The 19494-nt window shown below is 43.7% G+C and overlaps 1 protein-coding gene across 1 annotated transcript in view; it reads left to right on the top strand.

Annotated features, from left to right (window-relative positions):
• The window catches only part of tyw1 (tRNA-yW synthesizing protein 1 homolog (S. cerevisiae)), a 202336-nt gene that overhangs the window by 58286 nt on the left and 124556 nt on the right, over nucleotides 1–19494 (top strand). The window contains exons 4-6 of the mRNA XM_070857215.1: nucleotides 3743–3795; nucleotides 7907–8025; nucleotides 15051–15160. Of these exons, the coding sequence (XP_070713316.1) occupies nucleotides 3743–3795; nucleotides 7907–8025; nucleotides 15051–15160 (282 nt within the window). The remainder of the gene's footprint in view (nucleotides 1–3742; nucleotides 3796–7906; nucleotides 8026–15050; nucleotides 15161–19494) is intronic.

Below are 19494 nucleotides of genomic sequence, written 5' to 3'. Positions count from 1 at the left end.
GCTATGAAGGCGAACATGCCATTTGCCGCCTTCACCGCCTGCTGTGCCTGCATGCCAACTTTCAAAGACTGATGTACCATGACACAAGGTCTCGTTGCACCTCCCCTTTTCCTAATCTGTCACCATTCAGATAATATTTTGCCTTCCTGTTTTTGCCACCAAAGTGGATAACCTCACATTTATCTACATTATACTGCATCTGCCATGCATTTACCCACTCACCTAACCTGTCCAAGTCACCCTGCAGCCTCTTAGCATCCTCCTCACAGCTCACACTGCCACCCAGCTTAGTGTCATCTGCAAAATTGGAGATATTACATTCAATTCCTTCGTCCAAATCATTAATGTATATTGTAAATAGCTGGGGGCCCAGGACTGAACCTTGCGGTACCCCACTAGTCACTGCCTGCCATTCTGAAAAGGAGCCGTTTATTCCTGCTATTGGCTTCCTGTCTGCCAATCAGTTCTCTATCCAAGGCAATACATTACCCCCAATACCATGTGCTTTAATTTTGCACACAAATCTCGTGTGGGACCATGTCAAAAGCCTTTTCAAAGTCCAAATACACCACATCCACTGGTTCTCCCTTGTCCACTCTACTAGTTGCATCCTCAAAAAATTCTAGAAGATTTGTCAAGCATGATTTCACTTTCATAAATCCATGCTGACTTGGACCGATCCTGTCACTGCTTTCCAAATGCTGGTATTACGTCTTTAATAATTGATTTCAACATTTTCCCCACTACCGATGTCAGGCTAACCAGTCTATAATTCCTTGTTTTCGCTCCCTCCTTTTTTAAAAAGTGGGGTTACATTAGCTACCCTTCAATCCATAGGAACTGATCCAGAGTCTATAGAATGTTGGAAAATGACCACCAATGCGTCCACTATTTCGAGGGCCACTTCCTTAAGTACTCTGGGATGCAGACTATCAGGCCCTGGGGATTATCGGCCTTCAATCCCATCAATTTCCCTAACACAATTTCCTGACTAATAAGGATTTCCTTCAGCTTCTCGTTCTCGCTAGACCCTCGGTCCCCTAGTATTTCTGCAAGGTTATTTGTGTCTTCCTTAGTGACGACAGAACCAAAGTATTTGTTCAATTGGTCTGCCATTTCCTTGTTCCCCATTATACATTCATTTGATTCTGACTGCAAGGGACCTACATTTGTCTTCATTAATCGTTTTCGCTTCCTATATCTATAGAAGCTTTTGCAGTCAGTTTTTATGTTCCTGCAAGCTTACTCTCATACTCTATTCCCCCCCTCCTAATTAAATCCTTTGTCCTCCTCTGCTGAATTCTAAATTTCTCCCAGACCTCAGGTTTGCTGCTTTTTCTGGCCAATTTGTATGCTTCTTCCTTGGATTTAACATTATCCTTAATTTCCCTTGTTAGCCACAGTTGAGCCACCTTCCCCGTTTTATTTTTACGCCAGACAGGGATGTACAATTGTTGAAGTTCATCCATGTGATCTTTAAATGTCTGCCATTGCCTATCCACCGTCAACCCTTTAAGTATCATTCGCCAGTCTATCCTAGCCAATTCACGTCTCATACCATCGAAGTTACCTTTCTTTAAGTTCAGGACCCTCGTCTCTGAATTAACTGTGTCGTTCTCCATCTTAATGAAGAATTCTACCATATTATGGTCACCATTCCCCAAGGGGCCTCCCACAACAAGATTGCTAATTAATCCTCTCTCATTGCACAAGACCCAGTCTAGGATGGCCTGCTCTCTAGTTGGTTCCTCGACATATTGGTCTAGAAAACCATCCCTTATACACTCCAGGAAATCCTCCTCCACTGTATTGCTACCAGTTTGGTTAGCCCTATCTATATGTAGATTAAAGTCACCCATGATAACTGCTGTACCTTTATTGCACGCATCCCTAATTTCCTGTTTGATGCCATCCCCAACCTCACTACCACTGTTTGGTGGTCTGTACACAACTCCCGTAATGCCAGTTACATCATATCCGTTAACAGCTATCTGCGCAGTTAATTCATCCACCTTATTATGAATGCTCCTCGCATCGAGACACAGAGTCTTCAGGCTTTTTTTTTAACACTCTTTGTCCTTTTAGAATTATGTTGTAATGTGGCCCTTTTTGATTTTTGCCTTTGATTTCTCTGCCCTCCACCTTTCCTTATCTCCTTTCTACCTTTTACTTCTGCCCCCATTTTACTTCCATCTGTCTCCCTGCATAGATTCCCATCCTCCTGCCACATTAGTTTAAACCCTTCCCCAACAGCACTTGCAAACACTCCCCCTAGGACATTCGTTCCGGTCCTGCCCAGGTGCAGACTGTCCAGTTTGTACTAGTCCCACCTCCCCCAGAACCGGTTCCAATGTCCCAGGAATTTGAATCGCTCCCTCTTGCACCATTCCTCAAGCCACATATTCATCTTAACTATCCTGCTATTTCAACTCTGACTAGCGTGTGGCACTGGTAGCAATCCTGAGATTACAACCTTTGAGGTCCTACTTTTTAATTTAACTCCTAGCTCCCTAAATTCAGCTTGTAGGACCTCATCCCGTTTTTATACCTATATCGTTGGTACCTATATGCACCTTGACAACTGGCTGTTCACCCTCCCCCTCCAAAATGCCCTGCAGCCGCTTTGAGACATCCTTGACCCTTGCACCAGGGAGGCAACATACCATCCTGCAGTCTTGATTGTGGCCGCAGAAACGCCTATCTATTCCCCTTACAATAGAATCCCCTACCACTATAGCTCTCCCACTCTTTTTTCTGCCTTGCTGTTCAGCAGAGCCACCCATGGTGCCATGAACTTGGCTCCTGCTGCCTTCCCCTGATGAGTTATCTCCTCCAACAGCACCCAAAACGGTATATCTGTTTTGGAGGGAGATGACCGCAGGGGACCCCTGCACTACCTTCCTTCCACTGCTCTGCCTGATGGTCACCCATTACCTACATACCAAGGACTTATAAAAAGAAATGTGACTCTATTGCAGGGACCTTTTATATCAGAAAAAGCAGAGCGCGTCAAAGGGTGAACTGAAAATGAGGCAAGCTGTAATAGCCAAATACAACAGAAAAAAAAAATCTTGCAATATTATAACAGCAAGAGGCTTATTGTAGAAGAATTGAGATCCCTTCAGAACACACTTGGGATTGAAATTGAGGAACAAAAAAATTGTTAGCATAGTAGATGATTACTTTCTCGGAATATCCATTTAGCAGAACACTACAAGTGTGCCTTTTGTTGTGATTCTGTTTGGAACCCAATATCCAGCAGTAAATGCTCCAAAACATAGCAGAATTATTTCTCAGTTTTCATGTGTTAAGTGCAAAATTCTTTGAAGTTGCAAAATTGTTTACTTTTCAACATGTTTGTGAAGCGTTCAACTGCAACTATTCTAATGCCCTTTTCAAGGTAACAGTGAATGAGACAACTAAAATATATACTTCATTTCATATGCTATCATGATGTTGATTGCTGCAACAGAAGTGAAATACAAAGCATTCTAACTGAGACTTCAATTACTTTACTCTGTTTGATATATAATTGAAAGACTTCCATAAATTAATACTCTTAGAATTGTGTGTGTGTGTGGGGCGGGGGTGAGAGGCGGTTCTGCATGTAGCTTAAATACTGTTTGAGATTTAATTGAACTGAGGATAAAAATGCCAAGAAAATAGATTGAACCTGTGAGCAGTTTATTGGAGCCAAGAGCAGTTATTGAAAAGTAATGGAGTGAACCATTCTGTTTTCCAGGATACCGGCTGATAGGAAGTCACTCAGGTGTGAAGCTCTGCAGATGGACCAAGGTAGCTGATTTTATGATGACAAAAGTACATCTCTGAATTTTTGTCCCTCTGATTTCTTCATACAGTTTGTGTGAAAATTGATCAACAATGATGACTCTTTCTTTTGTTGAAAGTAAGTGTAGAAAGAGCATGTAAGACACTGCAGTCAATCGTGGGTTTTTTATCACAGGTATAGAAAAAGATACTGCTGGTCGTTGACTGTACTGAGCATCAAGGTGCACCTCTTTTTTTATTACAGTTACTTCATTTGACAATCAGCAAAGTTTGTTGGTGCAATGAATAATTATCATCATCATCATAGGCAGTCCCTCAGGATCGAGGAAGACTTGTTTCCACTCTTAGCATGAGTTCTTAGGTGGCTGTACAATCCAATACAAGAACCACAGTCTCTGTCACAGGTGGGACAGATAGGGGGGAAGGGTGGGCAGTGAGCCTGGTTTGCCGCACGCTCCTTCCACTGCCTGCGCTTGATTTCTGCATGCTCTCGGCGACGGTACTCGAGGAGCTCACCGCCCTCCCGGATGCACTTCCTCCACTTAGGGCGGTCTTTGGCCAGGGACTCCCAGGTGTCAGTGGGGATGTCACACTTTATCAGGGAGGCTTTCAGGGTGTCCTTGTAACGTTTCCTCTGCCCGCCTTTGGCTCGTTTGCCATGTAGGAATTCCGAGTAGAGCGCTTGCTTTGCGAGTTTCGTATCTGGCATGTGAACTATGTGGCCCGCCCAGCGGAGCTGATCAAGTGTGGTCAGTGCTTCAATGCTGGGGATGTTGGCCTGGTCGAGGACGCTAATGTTTGTGCGTCTGTCCTCCCAGGGGATTTGTAGGATCTTGCGGAGACATCGCTGGTGGTATTTCTCCAGCGACTTGAGATGTCTACTGTACATGGTCCACATCTCTGAGCCATACAGGTATTACTATGGCCCTGTAGACTTAATTGGAGTCAGCAATAGCTGAGTATATCAATTGATGAATGTTGGAACAAAAATTTTGATAATCACAAAGGTGTAAATATTTAAAACTAAAAATACTTTGATCAATAATAGTATCATGAATTACAAGCACTATAATTGGACATACTTTTCATCTTATGTTCCCTAATTCATTATTCTGATAGTACTATCAATTTATATTTCTCTAAACTGTAGTGATTGACAATGGACCATTTAGTTCTTTAAGTTATACAAGTGCATATAAAGGTGACCCACCAAGTATCTAGCAATCTGTTAGTGAGAAAGTTAAATCATACAATCATTAGGGGTAAGTACAGGATACACTAGTTTAAATTGATAGCTTTATCATGCTTAGTTCGTTGATCTAGCAAAATAATTGTAATAAAGGCCCGAATATTTATGGGAAGGTGGGGCAATTTTGTGGTCGAGAAACTTAGAAGAACGGGTTTCCCTTGGGTCCGACCAAATTTAACGGCAGGACTTGATTACCATTTCTTTTCTCTGGTCCTGGCCACAGCCATCTAAATTGAGAGGCTGGCTGGTTATCGGGCATGTCAGCCTTCGGGACCAGGCCGCATCTGGGGAGTGGAGTGGTGGGAGGGGGAGATCGGGGGTCCAGGCGGGATATTAATGGGGAGGGGAGTCAGGAGAGGTTGGGGATACATGATTTGGGGGGTGGGACATCAATGGGGAGGACCGGCTGCGATCAGGGGTCGAGGGGGGACATTAATGGGAGGGGAATCGGGAGAGATTGGGGATACACGATGGGGTGGGGGGGGTGCCGGGAGAGATCTGGGGTGTGGGGGGACATCAGGAGGGCTGGGAGGGATTTCGGAACGGGGGCTATCAATGGTGGGAGGAGATCGTGGGCCGTGGAGGACATTGGGTGGGGGGTGGTGCCCGATCACTGAGAAGATTTACTGGTTTACTTGGGGGTCGGGGGTAGCACCCCTGCTCCTTCTGGCCCACAAGCAGTGCTGGAAAAACACTAACATTTCCCATGCAGCAGTCCTCGTCTCCCTTTAGCTGCCTTGGGAACACCCGTCGGCCAGCCAGAGTTAAAGCTGGAACAGAGAAAAAAGTGATGTGTAGAACCTCATTAAAATATTTAAATGAGTAACACACCTCTTGGGAGTGGATTGGTCGCCTGTGACCCTTAAAACTGGAAGTGGGCAGGTTTGAGGCAGGTTGGGTTTGGATTTGAGATTTTTTACATTTTTACTTCCCACCCAACCCAAATGCACCATTTTTGGGGGTTAAACTTCCCCTCCAAAGTTTCATTAAAAATGGAAAGTTTATTGGCTATTTTAGTAATTCTCCCGTGGAGTTGCTCATGGTATGCTGGAGTGAAGAGGAAACGGTATGGTGGGTTTTAGAGGCTTCAAAGGAGGAGAGGTGGAGAGGTTTAGGGAAGGAATTCCAGAGCCTAGGTCCTAGACAGCTAAAGGCATGGCCGCCAATACAGAGGTGAAGGAAATTGGGAATGCATAAGAGGCCAGAATTGGGAGGGTTGTAGGCAATGTTCCTTCTAATTTTTTTGGGTGTGGGGCCCATTCAAATTTCCGCGCATGCACAGTTTTTCAGACAGCTGCATGACCGCGCAGCTTAACGGGAACATTGGTTGTAGGGCTGGAGGAGGTGACAGAGATTCGGGGGGCAAGGCCGGGAAGGGATTTAAAAACAAGATTCAGAATTTTAAAATCGAGACGTTACTGGACTAGGGACCGTGAGCTAATGTAGATCAGTGAGCACAGAGGTGATGGATGAACAGTACTAGGTGCGTTTCAGGATACGAGCAACAGAGTTTTTAACCAGCTCAAATTTACAGAGGGTGGAAGATGACAGCATTGGAATAGTCGAATTTAGAGATAGGAAAAGCATGATGATAGTTGCTGCGGCAGGGGCTCAGACTGGTGACATTACTGAGGTGGAAGTAAGTGGTCTTGGTGATGGAGAGATTATGGGGACGGAAGCTCAGCTCAGGGTCAGATAGGAAGCTGAGGTTATGAACTGCCCTGGTTCAGCCTCAAAGTGGCCAGTGAGGAAGATGGAATTGGTGGCTTGGAAATTAAGTTTGTGGCGGGGCCGATGATGATGAATATTTAATTGGGGGAAATGTCGTAATTAATGTGTTAAATAACCTACAAACTGCTTAACAGGTGATTTAGAATATCACCGGTTAGATACAGAAGATGGAAGAATGTGCAATAGTGGGCGAGGGGTATGAAAAGACACAGGAGAAGAACTAGAGGGCATGATCTTAGAATAAGGGGCCGCCCATTTAAGACGGAGAGGAGGAGAAATTTCTTCTCTGGGGGTTGTAAATCTGTGGAGAGCTGTGGAAGCTGGGACATTGAATAAATTTAAGATAGAAATGGACAGTTTCTTAAACGGTATGGGGTTATGGGGAGCAGGCGGGGAAGTGGAGCTGATCAGATCTTATTGAATGGCGGAGCAGGCTCGAGGGGCCGTATGGCCTACTCCTGTTCCTATTTCTTATGTTCTTATTATGTTATTTCTTTATTCTTGCTACTTTTCATACTTGCCTTATTTCACTACAAAGCTGTTGGAACAGTCCCTCTCTGACTTGATGGTCTATAATTTCCTTCCCCTCCTGTCTCACATCTCGATCCATATGGTTTCCACATCCACATTCAGATCACATAAGGCCATCTGCATTGCAATCAAGTTTCCTTTCACTTAAAGGCTACATCTCCTCCCAGTTTGTCTTTTGTATAAAGTGATCTGTGTTTCTGTAGGTTTACCTAATCTGTGGTATTATATTTTTTGAATGATATTACAACCTCCCTCTTGTGCAAGGATCTCCAGATCTCTCATTTTATTGCTAAGACTCCTAGCATTTATAATTCAGAACTTTGACGCATCTATTTCCCAAACTCCCTCTGCTGTTTGTTTTGTTATTTCTCCATCTGTTCCTATCCTTATACTCCATGCACGCACTTGATATCAGTGTCTCACTTGTACTGTCATCTACGAGCCCCTGTTCTGTACCATAACATCTAGCTTCTGGATCTTTTCTACCTCCATGATATCTATATCTGCATTGTTTGCTCCTCTTTGATTTTTAAATATGTATATATAGTAAGGGACTGCATTGATTGACGTGTACCATTTGTTGCATCCATTTCTTCATTTCCCCAGTCCATGCTTCGAGGCAGAGGTGGCTGTTACAAACATACATTCTATGGGATTGAAAGCCATCGGTGTATGGAGACAACCCCTAGTCTAGCCTGTGCCAACAAATGCGTTTTTTGCTGGAGGTAAGGGACTGATGACGGGGCGTAATTAATTTAGTTGATTCCTTTTAGGTTTTAGTTGCTTACGCATTCTGTGGATTAAACCAAATGCCATAAATTAACATCGCCGGCTAAATGAGAAATTGTCTTATCTAGTGTTTGAGACACAAAAATATCACTGTTAAGGTGTCTGATTTATTAGGAAGCCTGTTTTCCTAGTAGAGTGATGACACTGCAGTATTTGCTGAGCCCCAGAGTATCATGAGAATTCAGTACTTGTATGTATGCCATGATGAAGTACATTTTGTAGGACTTAGTGATCTTTAAATAATTGATTGGTTCGCATTGGGAAGGTTCTGAAAGCTAAGCACGCTTTGCTTAAAGTGTCTTAGTCCTGCTAACAATAAATGTTCTGCTTAAGTTACTTAGGGCTAGACTTTCCATTTCACATTGCCCATATATCGCCCAAAACGGACCTCTGTCGCCCATTTTGACCAAAAAGTGGAAACTAGGCCAGAAACATCGCCGGAAAATTAAGCCCCAAGTTTCATCTCACTTCGCCGAACTGATCGCTGAGGTGATCCCCGCACATTGCCCATTCCAACTTTCGGCACATCGCTGGCACTTCGGTGGGCTGATCGCTCGCCGAGAACATCGCTGGATAATAGTTGCTTTTCCTGGGCCTTCCTCATCGAAATGGGCACTATGGGCGCCATTTTGAATTTCGGAGGAAGGGAGGTGGCAGCAAAAAAACTGCAGCTGAGATATTTGTTATTTATTTAAGACTATTTTACAGAGATTGACTCAGATTTATACTGAAATTTCATTGTACAATTGTAGCTTAGTACATTAGGCATTTTTTACTGAAAAGTTCATTTATAACAAGTGAAAAAAATTGCTAGTGATGGGGCCTATGCTTTCTGTGCCATTACTTGTAACTGCTCACACGCTGGTTTCTGAAAGGATCAATCGAAGAGGTGGCAGAGTAATGCGTAGACAGAGGAGGCGAGCATACAGCCAAGGTACTTGGAAAAGCAATCTTACCTCAACTTGTCTGAAAAGAGGCTGCGCTTCCGGAATGAGATAATCGATGAGATTTGCGAGCTCGTCAAGGGGGATTTACAGCCTTCCAGCACCATCAGAACCGCACTGTCCATTGAGGTAAAGGTTACTGCAGCGCTAGCCTTTCATGCATCGGGATTCTTTCAGGCTTCAGACACCTGCTGCATTTGGCAGGTGACTGAAGCCCTTTACGTTCACAGAATTAACTTTCTAAGCTTCCCTATGACCAGGGAGGCACAGACCGGGAGGGCTTTGGGTTTCTCCAGAATAGCAAACTTCCCCAAAGTGCAGGGAGCAATAGACTGCACGCACATCGCCCTGAAAGCGCCTTTACAGAACGCGGAGGTGTTTCATAACAAAAAGGATTCCACTCCCGAAAATGTGCAGCTTGTTATTGACCACAGCCAACTCATTCTGACAGTTAATGCTACATTTCCTGGCAGCATCCATGATGTGCATATCCTATGTGAGAGTGCTATCCCTGACCTGTTTGTCAATCAGCCAGAAGGTCACGGTTGGATGCTGGGGGTTAAGGGATATGGCTTTGCCAGCTGGCTGATGACCCCACTGCATAATCCCATCAGTGAAGCAGAGAAACGTTACAACGAAAGCCACATTGCGACACGGAACATCGTCGAGAAGACAATTGGAGTCCTAAAGCAGCGCTTCAGATGCCTGGACCACTCTGGTGGCAGCCTACAGTACCACCCTGACCAGGTCGCTGAGTTAATTGTGGTGTGTTGCATGCTACATAACCTAGCAATAAGGAGAGGACAGCAAATGGCTGATGGGGCTGCAGGTCCACTTCCAGAAGGAGGGGAGATGGAAGAGCCAGCCGGTGAGGAGGAGGAGGAGGTGCAGGAGTCTGGTGAGGACCTCGGGGGGGACCAGATGTAGCCATGGTCCTACCCCCGCCCCAGAAGAACGTGGGAGTTACGCGGCCACAAAACTGTTGCATCAGCAGCTGATAAAGGAACGCTTTGCATAAACTTACATTGGGGATCGCCACATTTACATTTAGATTAACAATTACAGTTATACAAAAGTTGCATTTGCGTTGAGTTACGTTTTAGCCTTGCCTGCACTGGCCTGGCCTTTGGAGTGCAGCATTTGCATTAATGCTTAACTTAAGTAATGTTATTACAAGAGAATAAAGATGTTAAATTATTCAAAATGCCTAAGTTAACTAACCTTATCAGATAATGCACAACAATTGTTAAAATCATTAACAAAATTTATTGCAAACAGAATTCTTTTCAAACACCCTCCTCCCCACCCACCCCAACTATGAACGGACATTTTAAAGAATTTAACATACAATGAACAATTTGGCAGTAATAAAAAACTATGTGAAACTTTCCAAAACAAACCCCCCCCCCTACCTGCAGCCACGTTTCCCTCCAGGTCGTTTACCCCCCCCCCATGTATGAACCTCCCCCGCCCGTTTTGGTCCCCGCACCCCGAGACGAAGCTGGCGTGGAGCGGGCGACGGCAAGACTTCCTGCTGTGGTGGAGGTGTTGGTGTGGAAGACACAGCAAGCTGCTCGTCTTCTGAGTCAAGAGGAACTTTCTCCTCCATACTCGCCTGAGTGCTTGGGGTTCGACTTTGAATCAACACGACACCTTGGGGTGCAGCGCCATGTTCGGCCAGCAGCACATGCCGAAGGGCATTTGTTGCGGCGGTCTGTTCACACACCCCTTCCAGTGTCTGCCGTGCTACCTCCAGTAGCTCGGCTTGCACAGCAGACACCTATGAAAAGTCATGCGCGAACTGAGAGAACCCCTGGATAAGCTCGCGACCGTCTCCGAACATGGACATCAGGCCCACCGACTGATCGTCCGAGGGAGGCAATTGCTGACCTTGCTGACCCGACCTACGTGGGGTCGACGAGCGCAATATATTGCGCCTTGGCGTTGCCGGCTGCACACCGCTTGGTCCCGGTGCCTCTTCGCTCTCAATGGAGATGACCGCAGGTTCACCGCCCCCCCGCCCTGCCCCTCCACAATTGTTGGAACACACTGGTGATCCTCCTCCTCCTCCTCCTCCTCTTCCTCTTCGAGCTTGGGCTCATCGAACACCAGCAACTCCTCCTCATCCTCATCCTCATCCTCATCTCTTCCCCTTCCCCCCCCCCCCCCCCCCCCCGGGGGTCACGGTGCAGGTGAAGTTTGGAGCTCGACCAGGGTCTCGGGACGACCTTATTACAGAGCTTACTAGAATGTAACGGTGAACATTAACGAGAGACATTACATATCAATACTTTTCACTACCCCAGAAAGCTGTAGCGGCTGCATCCCCTGCTTCTTATGCACAAGGGCTGCATGCACGACATGACATGACATGACATCATTAGTATATTATAAGCATATTACAAATATATTGCATTATAATTACAGGACATTACACTAGTTAGTTAAGTTTTTAATACTGTTTGACACATTACACATTACTCACGAGACGCATGGCTGGGCTCCGCCAGACCGTGGGTGGTGGCTTTCATGTCCCACCAGCGCAGCCACATGCTCCTCCAGGTCAGTTAAAGGCTGCAGCTGAGCAGAGCCCCCCCCCCCCCCCCCACCCCCAGGTGCGCCTCTGCTCGGCCCGGTTGCTAGATATGTTCTGCAAACGAGAAAAGAGCACAGCATAAGCTAATTGACTAGGTAGTATCATGAAGTCACAACAGTTTAAAACTGGTTTAAAAATGTGCAACGTAATTACGTAAAACTGGTTTACATAATACATTTATGAATGAGAAACTTAAATTCAATACAGGAGATTCATTGTTCTAATTAAAACATAGCATAGCATAAGTTAATTGACTAGGAGTATCATGAAGTCACAACAGTTTAAAACATTACATGCTGCTGGTTTACATAATACATTTATGAATGACAAACTTAAATTCAATACATGAGATTCATTGTTTTAATTAAAACATAGCATCAGTAAAATATAAAATGCAACTTACTCTTGCTGCCGCGACCAAGCTATTCCAGCGTTTTCGGCACTGGTCTGCCCCCCTCACCTCATGGGATGTCGAGGAGACGATATCGGCGATCTCGGCCCATATTTTTCTAAATACACGGGGTGGGGGTTTCCCGTGCACACCCCAAGTTAGTCGTCCCCACAGGGAATGAACCTCATTCACCAAGGCCTCATTGGCCTCACCGCTAAAGGGCTTTGCCCGCTTTCTCTCCTCCTCAGCTTCCAGCTGGCTTTCTGACATTTTTGAATTTTAATTATAATTATTATAAAGTTTGTCCTGTTTTGATCTCACCTCTCTCCTCTCTGTCTCTGCCTTCTTCCTCTCTCTCTCTGCCTTCCTCCTCTCTCTATCCTCTCTCTCTCTCTCTCTCTCTCTATGTGCCCCTCCCTGGGCCTTCTGTGCATGTGTGGATGACCCCTGACCTCCCGAAATACAGGAAAGCCAGTTAGTCGAAAAAAAACCCCACACATGCGCAGAAGCCCATTGCTAGGGAAATTTTTGCCTTCCACATCACTGACTGTTCGGTGAGCGAATGTCACATCGCCGACCTTTCGGATCACCCATTTCACATCGTGGACCTATTGCCGAGTGGAAAATCGCTCAAAAAAAAAAATGGACGATGTTCCAGCGATCAGTAAGGCTGAGACGTCTTACGTCGCTGGAACATCGCCCATTTTTTGAACAATGGCCAGCAAAGTGGAAAGTCTAGCCCAATGTCTTTGTAGCTACTTGTTTTCACTTTGCATAGGTCTGTACTCCAAGTTATTATTATGTTGTCAACTTTTTTTGATGCTGTTGCTCAGCTTTTGTTAGTTTTATGTATGCTAAAGTCAAAACTGGACATGAAAACCAATAAATGCTGATATTTTAGAAAAAAGGAGGAAGATTAAATCACATAGTTAAAATATACTGCAACGGATTACTTTTATCTCCTTCAGACATAAGGGACTAACATACATCAAATCTAAAGGTTGTTCATTGGAGAATTTTAACCATTCAGTGACAACATAAATGGTTTAAATTAGATTTAAAAGTAATTTTACGTGAACATTTTGCATGTTTGAAGATTTTAATTTGTTTACCTCCGCCTTATGTCATAGCATCTGTTCACTTGTGGAAACACCGTCTACTTTGTAGTGAAGGAGCAATTTGGGCCAAAATATTAATGGTTTTAAAGTAATGAATAGCATCTTTACACTAGTGCTGCATTAGCCAATGGTTAGCATTCTAAATATTAATAAAGAGGGGACTGAGGTTTAAATGGGGATTATTGTGGTCTAGGAGAGTTTTAGAGAAAGTTGAGTTCCTGAAGTAGCCAAAAACATCCAGCTCCAAAAACTTGGTTTCACAACTACTGAAGAAAGTTTAAGTTCTCCACTATTGCATTGCATTATTCATGCAGTGATACACAATTTTAAATATTCAGTAGAGAAAAAGTACTTGAGAAACGAATGGGGCTAAAAGCCAACAAATCCCCTGGACCTGATGGCCTACATCTTAGTGTTCTAAAAGAAATGGCTGCAGAGATAGTGGATGCATTGGTTGTGATCTTATAAAATTCACGAGATTCTACAATGGTCCCAGCGGTTGGAAGGTAGTGAATGTAACCCCACTATTCAAGAAAGGAGGGAAGAGAGCAAACAGGGAACTGCAGGCCCGTTAACCTGACATCAGTCGTTGGGAAAATGCTGGAATCCATTATTAAGGCAGCGCTAACAGGGCACTTAGAAAATTGTAACATGATTCAGCAGAGTTGACATGGTTTTATAAAAGGGAAATTATGTTTGACAAATCTATTATGAGTTTTTTGAGGATGTAACTAGTAGGGTAGATAAAGGGGAACCAGTGGATATAGTATATTTGGATTTCCAAAAGGCATTCGATAAGGTGCCACATAAAAGGTTCTACGCAAGATAAGAAAGGGCACATGGTTTTTACATCACTATAGTCCAGTTGACTGCTGTACCATCCGCTACATGAAGAGCGGCTGGGAGGGAACAAAAATGAAGCAATTTTGTCTGTTAATTTATCAATTGGTTTCTTTATTGTTGGCCACAGTATACACAAGACGAATTTTGGTTTCAGTTGATTATTTGTGCAATACACACTATTGCCAGACAGGCAGTAGAGTTCTGATTCCAGTCAGACAGTAGAGAGGCTAATACGTTAATTGTGTGAAATGGCAAACTTTTTGTTTTGAAGGTTCAGAACCATTGCGGAAATGGGAGGTTCCAGCCTTGTATAGCAAACATTTTTCGTGTTTAAACACAGCAAAATGGCAGCCTATCTATATCATTGAAAAAGCCTCTCTACATAATTAAACATGTCTTTTACTATTCCTTCACAGCATCTTGAAAGATGTTGGTGAAAGCCTCTGACTGAGATAAAAGCAACATGTGTCTGAGATCTATGAGAAGGGGCAGGGGCAGCAATTGAATGTGGTCCTTTGATGGACAGCTTTGCGGCCAGAGGATTTGGGGGAATAGAGTGAGCAACCATTTCAGAGATCTGGTTGTGTTGAAAGCCAACTTAAGGGAAGCATCTCTATTGTTTTGAAATATTGTGAACGTTTGTAAGGTTTGTAAGTTACTGTAGCCACACTGTTTATGCGGAGTACTGTTCATTTACATATTCTTTTTTCACTAAATCATCTGTTGATGCATGGCCTCAATCTCGGGTTGGATAGAGTGTATATTAAATCCAACTATTAAAGACAAAGAATCACATGATGCATTTGAGGAAGGTGATGTGTAGTGACGAGTTCTCTGTTCAATGCATGGATCTGTGTACCATTAACCTAGACTTTGGGCAGGTAAAGACACAATCCCGACTGCAGGAAGACTGCTTAAGGAAATGGCTGGACCTGAGCAGACCATCTACTTTAAAACCCCAAAACCTAACCAGGAGTACCTCAAAAATAAAGGTATTGAGAGAAAAGAGAAGTTACAGATGTTGTAATTAAATACCTGTGACTGACATTGAATTTGTTTGTTGTGACAGACATCATACCAACCCTGTTGGAACTGAATGGCGATGGAAAATGGATGAAGCAGATATGATCTTAAAAGAAGCCGTCGAGAACCATCAGAACCTGATCAAACAGTTTAAAGGTAAATAGTTATTAAACAGGATCAGGAAATTTCCAAACAAGATAATTGAAAATTAGAGGGCAAATTTGTTTCTCCACACCGTTAATGGCGGTGGAGTGGGTTGGCAAGTGAGGCTGAGAAAGGAACAGGAACTATATGCTCGGAATCCTCACCCCTGCTCTGCCTTGTTTTCATCGTTTGCCTTGAATTACAGCACAGTTCAGCCCAAGCACTCCATGTTAGTGTTTATCCTCTACACGAGCAGTGATCCTCATCCCATGTGCCCAATTGTTTCCATATGCCTTTATTTCCCTTTACTTCAACCACCTTCCTAACCTGTTCTTGAGTATGACAAGATCTGTACTTCAGTTACGAAAGCTGAATCCTAAGTCCATCTGTTCTTTCAGCCTCAGAACCCTCTGTATAAAAAAAGTTTCTCTTGGCGTTTGACCTAAATTTAATTTTATAACTGTATCCCTTCAATCAGATCCCTCATAAGTACATAAGAAATAGAAACAGGAGTAGGCCACCTGGCCCCTCGAGCCTGCTCCACCATTTAATAAGATCATGGCTGATCTGATCATGGCATCAACTCCACTTCCCTGCCTGCTCCCCATAACCTTTTATTCTCTTATCGCTCAAAAATCTGTCTATCTCCACCTTAAATATATTCAATGACCCAGCCTCCACAGCTCTCTGGGATAGAGAATTCCATAGATTTAAACCCTCTGAGAGAAGAAATTGCTCCTCATCTCAGTTTTAAATGGGCGCCCCTTATTCTAAGACTATGTCCCTTAGTTTTAGTTTCCCCTATGAGTGGAAATATCATTCAGTGGAAACGACCTGTTTTTATTTGTTTATTTTTTTCTCTCCCATCGCTTCCTAATTTTAAACACCTCTTTTTCATTGCCTCTTAATCTCCTCTGTTGTAACAAAAATAGCCCCAGTTACTAGGCATGATCCTAGTGAATCTGCACTGTACTCTTTCTGTTCCCTCAACATCGTTCCTACAGTGTGTTATTAAAAAATGTATTCATTCTCTGGATGTGGGTGTCGCTGGTAAGGCCGGTAATTGTTGCCGTGGGAAGGTGATGGTGAGCCGCTGTCTTGAGCTCCTGTAGTCCATGTGGTGAAAATGCTCCCATAATACGAGGTAGGGAGTTCCAGGACTTTGACCCAATGACAATGGAGAAATGGTGATCTAAAAACAGGAAATGCTTGAAATCTCAGTGGGTCAGGTAGCATCTGTGGAGAGAGAAACAGAGTTAATGTTTCAGGTCGATGACCCTTCGTCACAACAGTATTTTGCTTTTGTATGAGGAACGGTGATATATGTCCTAGTCAGGATGGTGTGTGACATGGAGGGGAACTTGGAGTTGATGGTGTGGTGAAGGTAGTGAGCCTAAAATTGCACACAGTACTCCAACTTTGGTTTTGCTAAAGTTTTACTTAGATTTCCCGACTACATTGCTATTTTTATATTCTGTTGCCTCTTGCCATAAAACCCAGGATTCTATTAGCTTTTTTATGGTCTTATCCATTTGAAGTTAAGAAAGCAAATGGCATGTTGGCCTTCATAGCGAGGGGATTTGACTACAGGGGCAGGGAGGTGTTGCTACAGTTGTACAGGGCCTTGGTGAGGCCACAACTGGAGTATTGTGTACAGTTTTGGTCTCCTAACTTGAGGAAGGACATTCTTGCTATTGAGGGAGTGCAGCGAAGGTTCACCAGACTGATTCCCGGGATGGCGGGACTGACCTATCAAGAAAGACTGGATCAACTGGGCTTGTATTCACTGGAGTTCAGAAGAATGAGAGGGGACCTCATAGAAACGTTTAAAATTCTGACGGGGTTAGACAGGTTAGATGCAGGAAGAATGTTCCCAATGTTGGGGAAGTCCAGAACCAGGGGACACAGTCTAAGGATAAGGGGTAAGCCATTTAGGACCGAGATGAGGAGGAACTTCTTCACCCAGAGAGTGGTGAACCTGTGGAATTCTCTACCACAGAAAGTTGTTGAGGCCAATTCACCAAATATATTCAAAAAGGAGTTAGATGTAGTCCTTACTACTAGGGGGATCAAGGGGTATGGCGAGAAAGCAGGAATGGGGTACTGAAGTTGCATGTTCAGCCATGAACTCATTGAATGGCGGTGTGGGCTAGAGGGGCCGAATGGCCTACTCCTGCACCTAGTTTCTATGTTTCTATGTTTCTAAGTGTTGCTTTTAATGTCTTGTGAAACTGTATCCTCAGTCCCTCTGCTCTTTCACATCTCCCAGCTATCCCCCCAAAGTATAATTATTACTTTTCCTTGAGCAAAATGTACCACCTTACATTTACTGATATTGAATTCTAACTGCCACATTCGTAGTTAAATCTAAACTGTCTTGTCACCCAGTCTTCTAAATTTAAGGCTATGTCCTCCTTTTAATCTGTTTTATTGCAGTCTTTGTTTCTTTGATACAGCGATGCTTGCACTCGAGTTCATGCTTCCAGCTGAGTTCTAACTAAATACCACTGTCTCCGCAAGATCCTACAAATCCCCTAGGAGGACAGATGCACAAACATTAGCGTCCTCGCCCAGGCCAACATCTCCAGCATTGAAGCACTGACCACACTTGATCAGCTCTGGTGGGCAGGCCACATCTTTCACATGCCAGACACGAGACTCCCAAAGCAAGCGCTCTATTCAGAACTCCTTCACGGCAAATGAGCCAAAGGTGGGCAGCGGAAATGTTACAAGGACACCCTCAAAGCCATGCTGATAAAGCGCAACATCCCCACTGACACCTGGGAGTCCCTGGCACGAGACCGACCTAAGTGGAGGAAGTGCATCCAGGAGGGCGCTGAGCACCTCGAGTCTCATTGCCGAGAGCATGCAGAAAGCAAGCGCAGTCAGCGGAAAGAGCGTGTGGCAATACAGTCCCACTCACCTCTTCCCTCGACGACTGTTTGTCTCACCTGTGACGGAGACTGTGGTTCTCGTATTGGACTGTTCAGTCACCTAAGAACTCATGCTAAGAGTGGAAGCAAGTCTTCCTCGATTCCGAGGGACTGCCTATGATGATGATGAAATGCCACTGGCAGAAAACTTGGCTTTTGTATCTTATCTCAAACAACACCTCCAAAAAATAGATTGGACATTAATCTCATTGCTGTTTGTGGGGCCTTGCTGTGCAAACATTGGCTGCTGTGTTTTCCTACATTACAATAGTAACTATACTTCAAAAGAACTTACTTGGCTGTGAAGCACTTTGGGATGTCTTGAGCATTTGAAAGGTGCTATATAAATGCAAGTCTGTCTGTCCTTCCTCCCTGCCTTCCTTTCCTCTCTTCCTCATTATAAACTGCACAAATTGATTTTTCCTAGATATATAAATAATTGCAAATAAATTCTGGCTACTAATCAACTGACCATTAAGAGGAAGTATTGTGAGATTACCAATTCCATATTAAATTGCTAAAGTATTGATCAAATTCAGAATGTATTCAACATAGAAATAAATAGTTGAGCTTCTTGACTGTCATCAAACATTATATAATCTGAGTGAATCAATAAATAATTGGGTGTTCTGAATATCAAGTTTCACAAGTCAGGTTTACTTTAGTTGATCTCCAAATACTCAGCGATGAAGGAGAATTGATTACATTGAACAGAGTAATTAATTGAGCACTTCATCTGTCCTGACTTCATTCTTTGATGATTTCTCCCTTCTCGCTCCCTGCTGTCCTAAAACCCCTCTATTCTTACCTTGCATCTTGAATTCGAGAGCGCCTCGTTTATCTTTCAGCCTGGGCTTCACCCTTTATAGTCTTTTCATTTACTCTTCTAATCCCGACTGACATTCTCCCCACCCCCAAAAACTCTGGTAAATAAAATAATACATGTATTGAAAGGATATTAAATAAGGAAGAAACTCCTTGGAGAACAGTAATTAATATTCCCTCACTGATCTCCCAGGTCATTGTACTAACATTTGCTAACATTTAAAGGAAAATTTTAATTGGAGTAACTTTATTCATGCTTCTCGTTCTGATTCAGTGAAAGGAGTAGGGTGATCTTTCACAAGACAAAGTTACTTTTCTTGCTGTTAGTAGATCTAAAGCTTCAATAACTAGTGTTTAAAATTGTAATGGAAATTCCGAGTTGGGTTACAGTTTGTGAGTGATGAAATAATCTAGCCGATTCTAAAGGTCATGATAATGATATTGTTTGAGTCAGCAGGATATTAATGGAAGTTACTTAATACTGGGGTCTTTACTGCATTCCCGAATGTTGCAGCTTAGATGCCATCTCACGATGCTGTCACGGATTTTGGTTTGAGTGTTGCCTGAATGTAAAATTTGCTAGCTGCA

Source organism: Pristiophorus japonicus, chromosome 16, assembly GCF_044704955.1.
Source record: "Pristiophorus japonicus isolate sPriJap1 chromosome 16, sPriJap1.hap1, whole genome shotgun sequence".
Lineage (NCBI taxonomy): Eukaryota > Metazoa > Chordata > Chondrichthyes > Pristiophoridae > Pristiophorus > Pristiophorus japonicus.
Note: the sequence above shows the minus strand (reverse complement) of the source record. Positions and strands in the feature narration are given on the sequence as shown.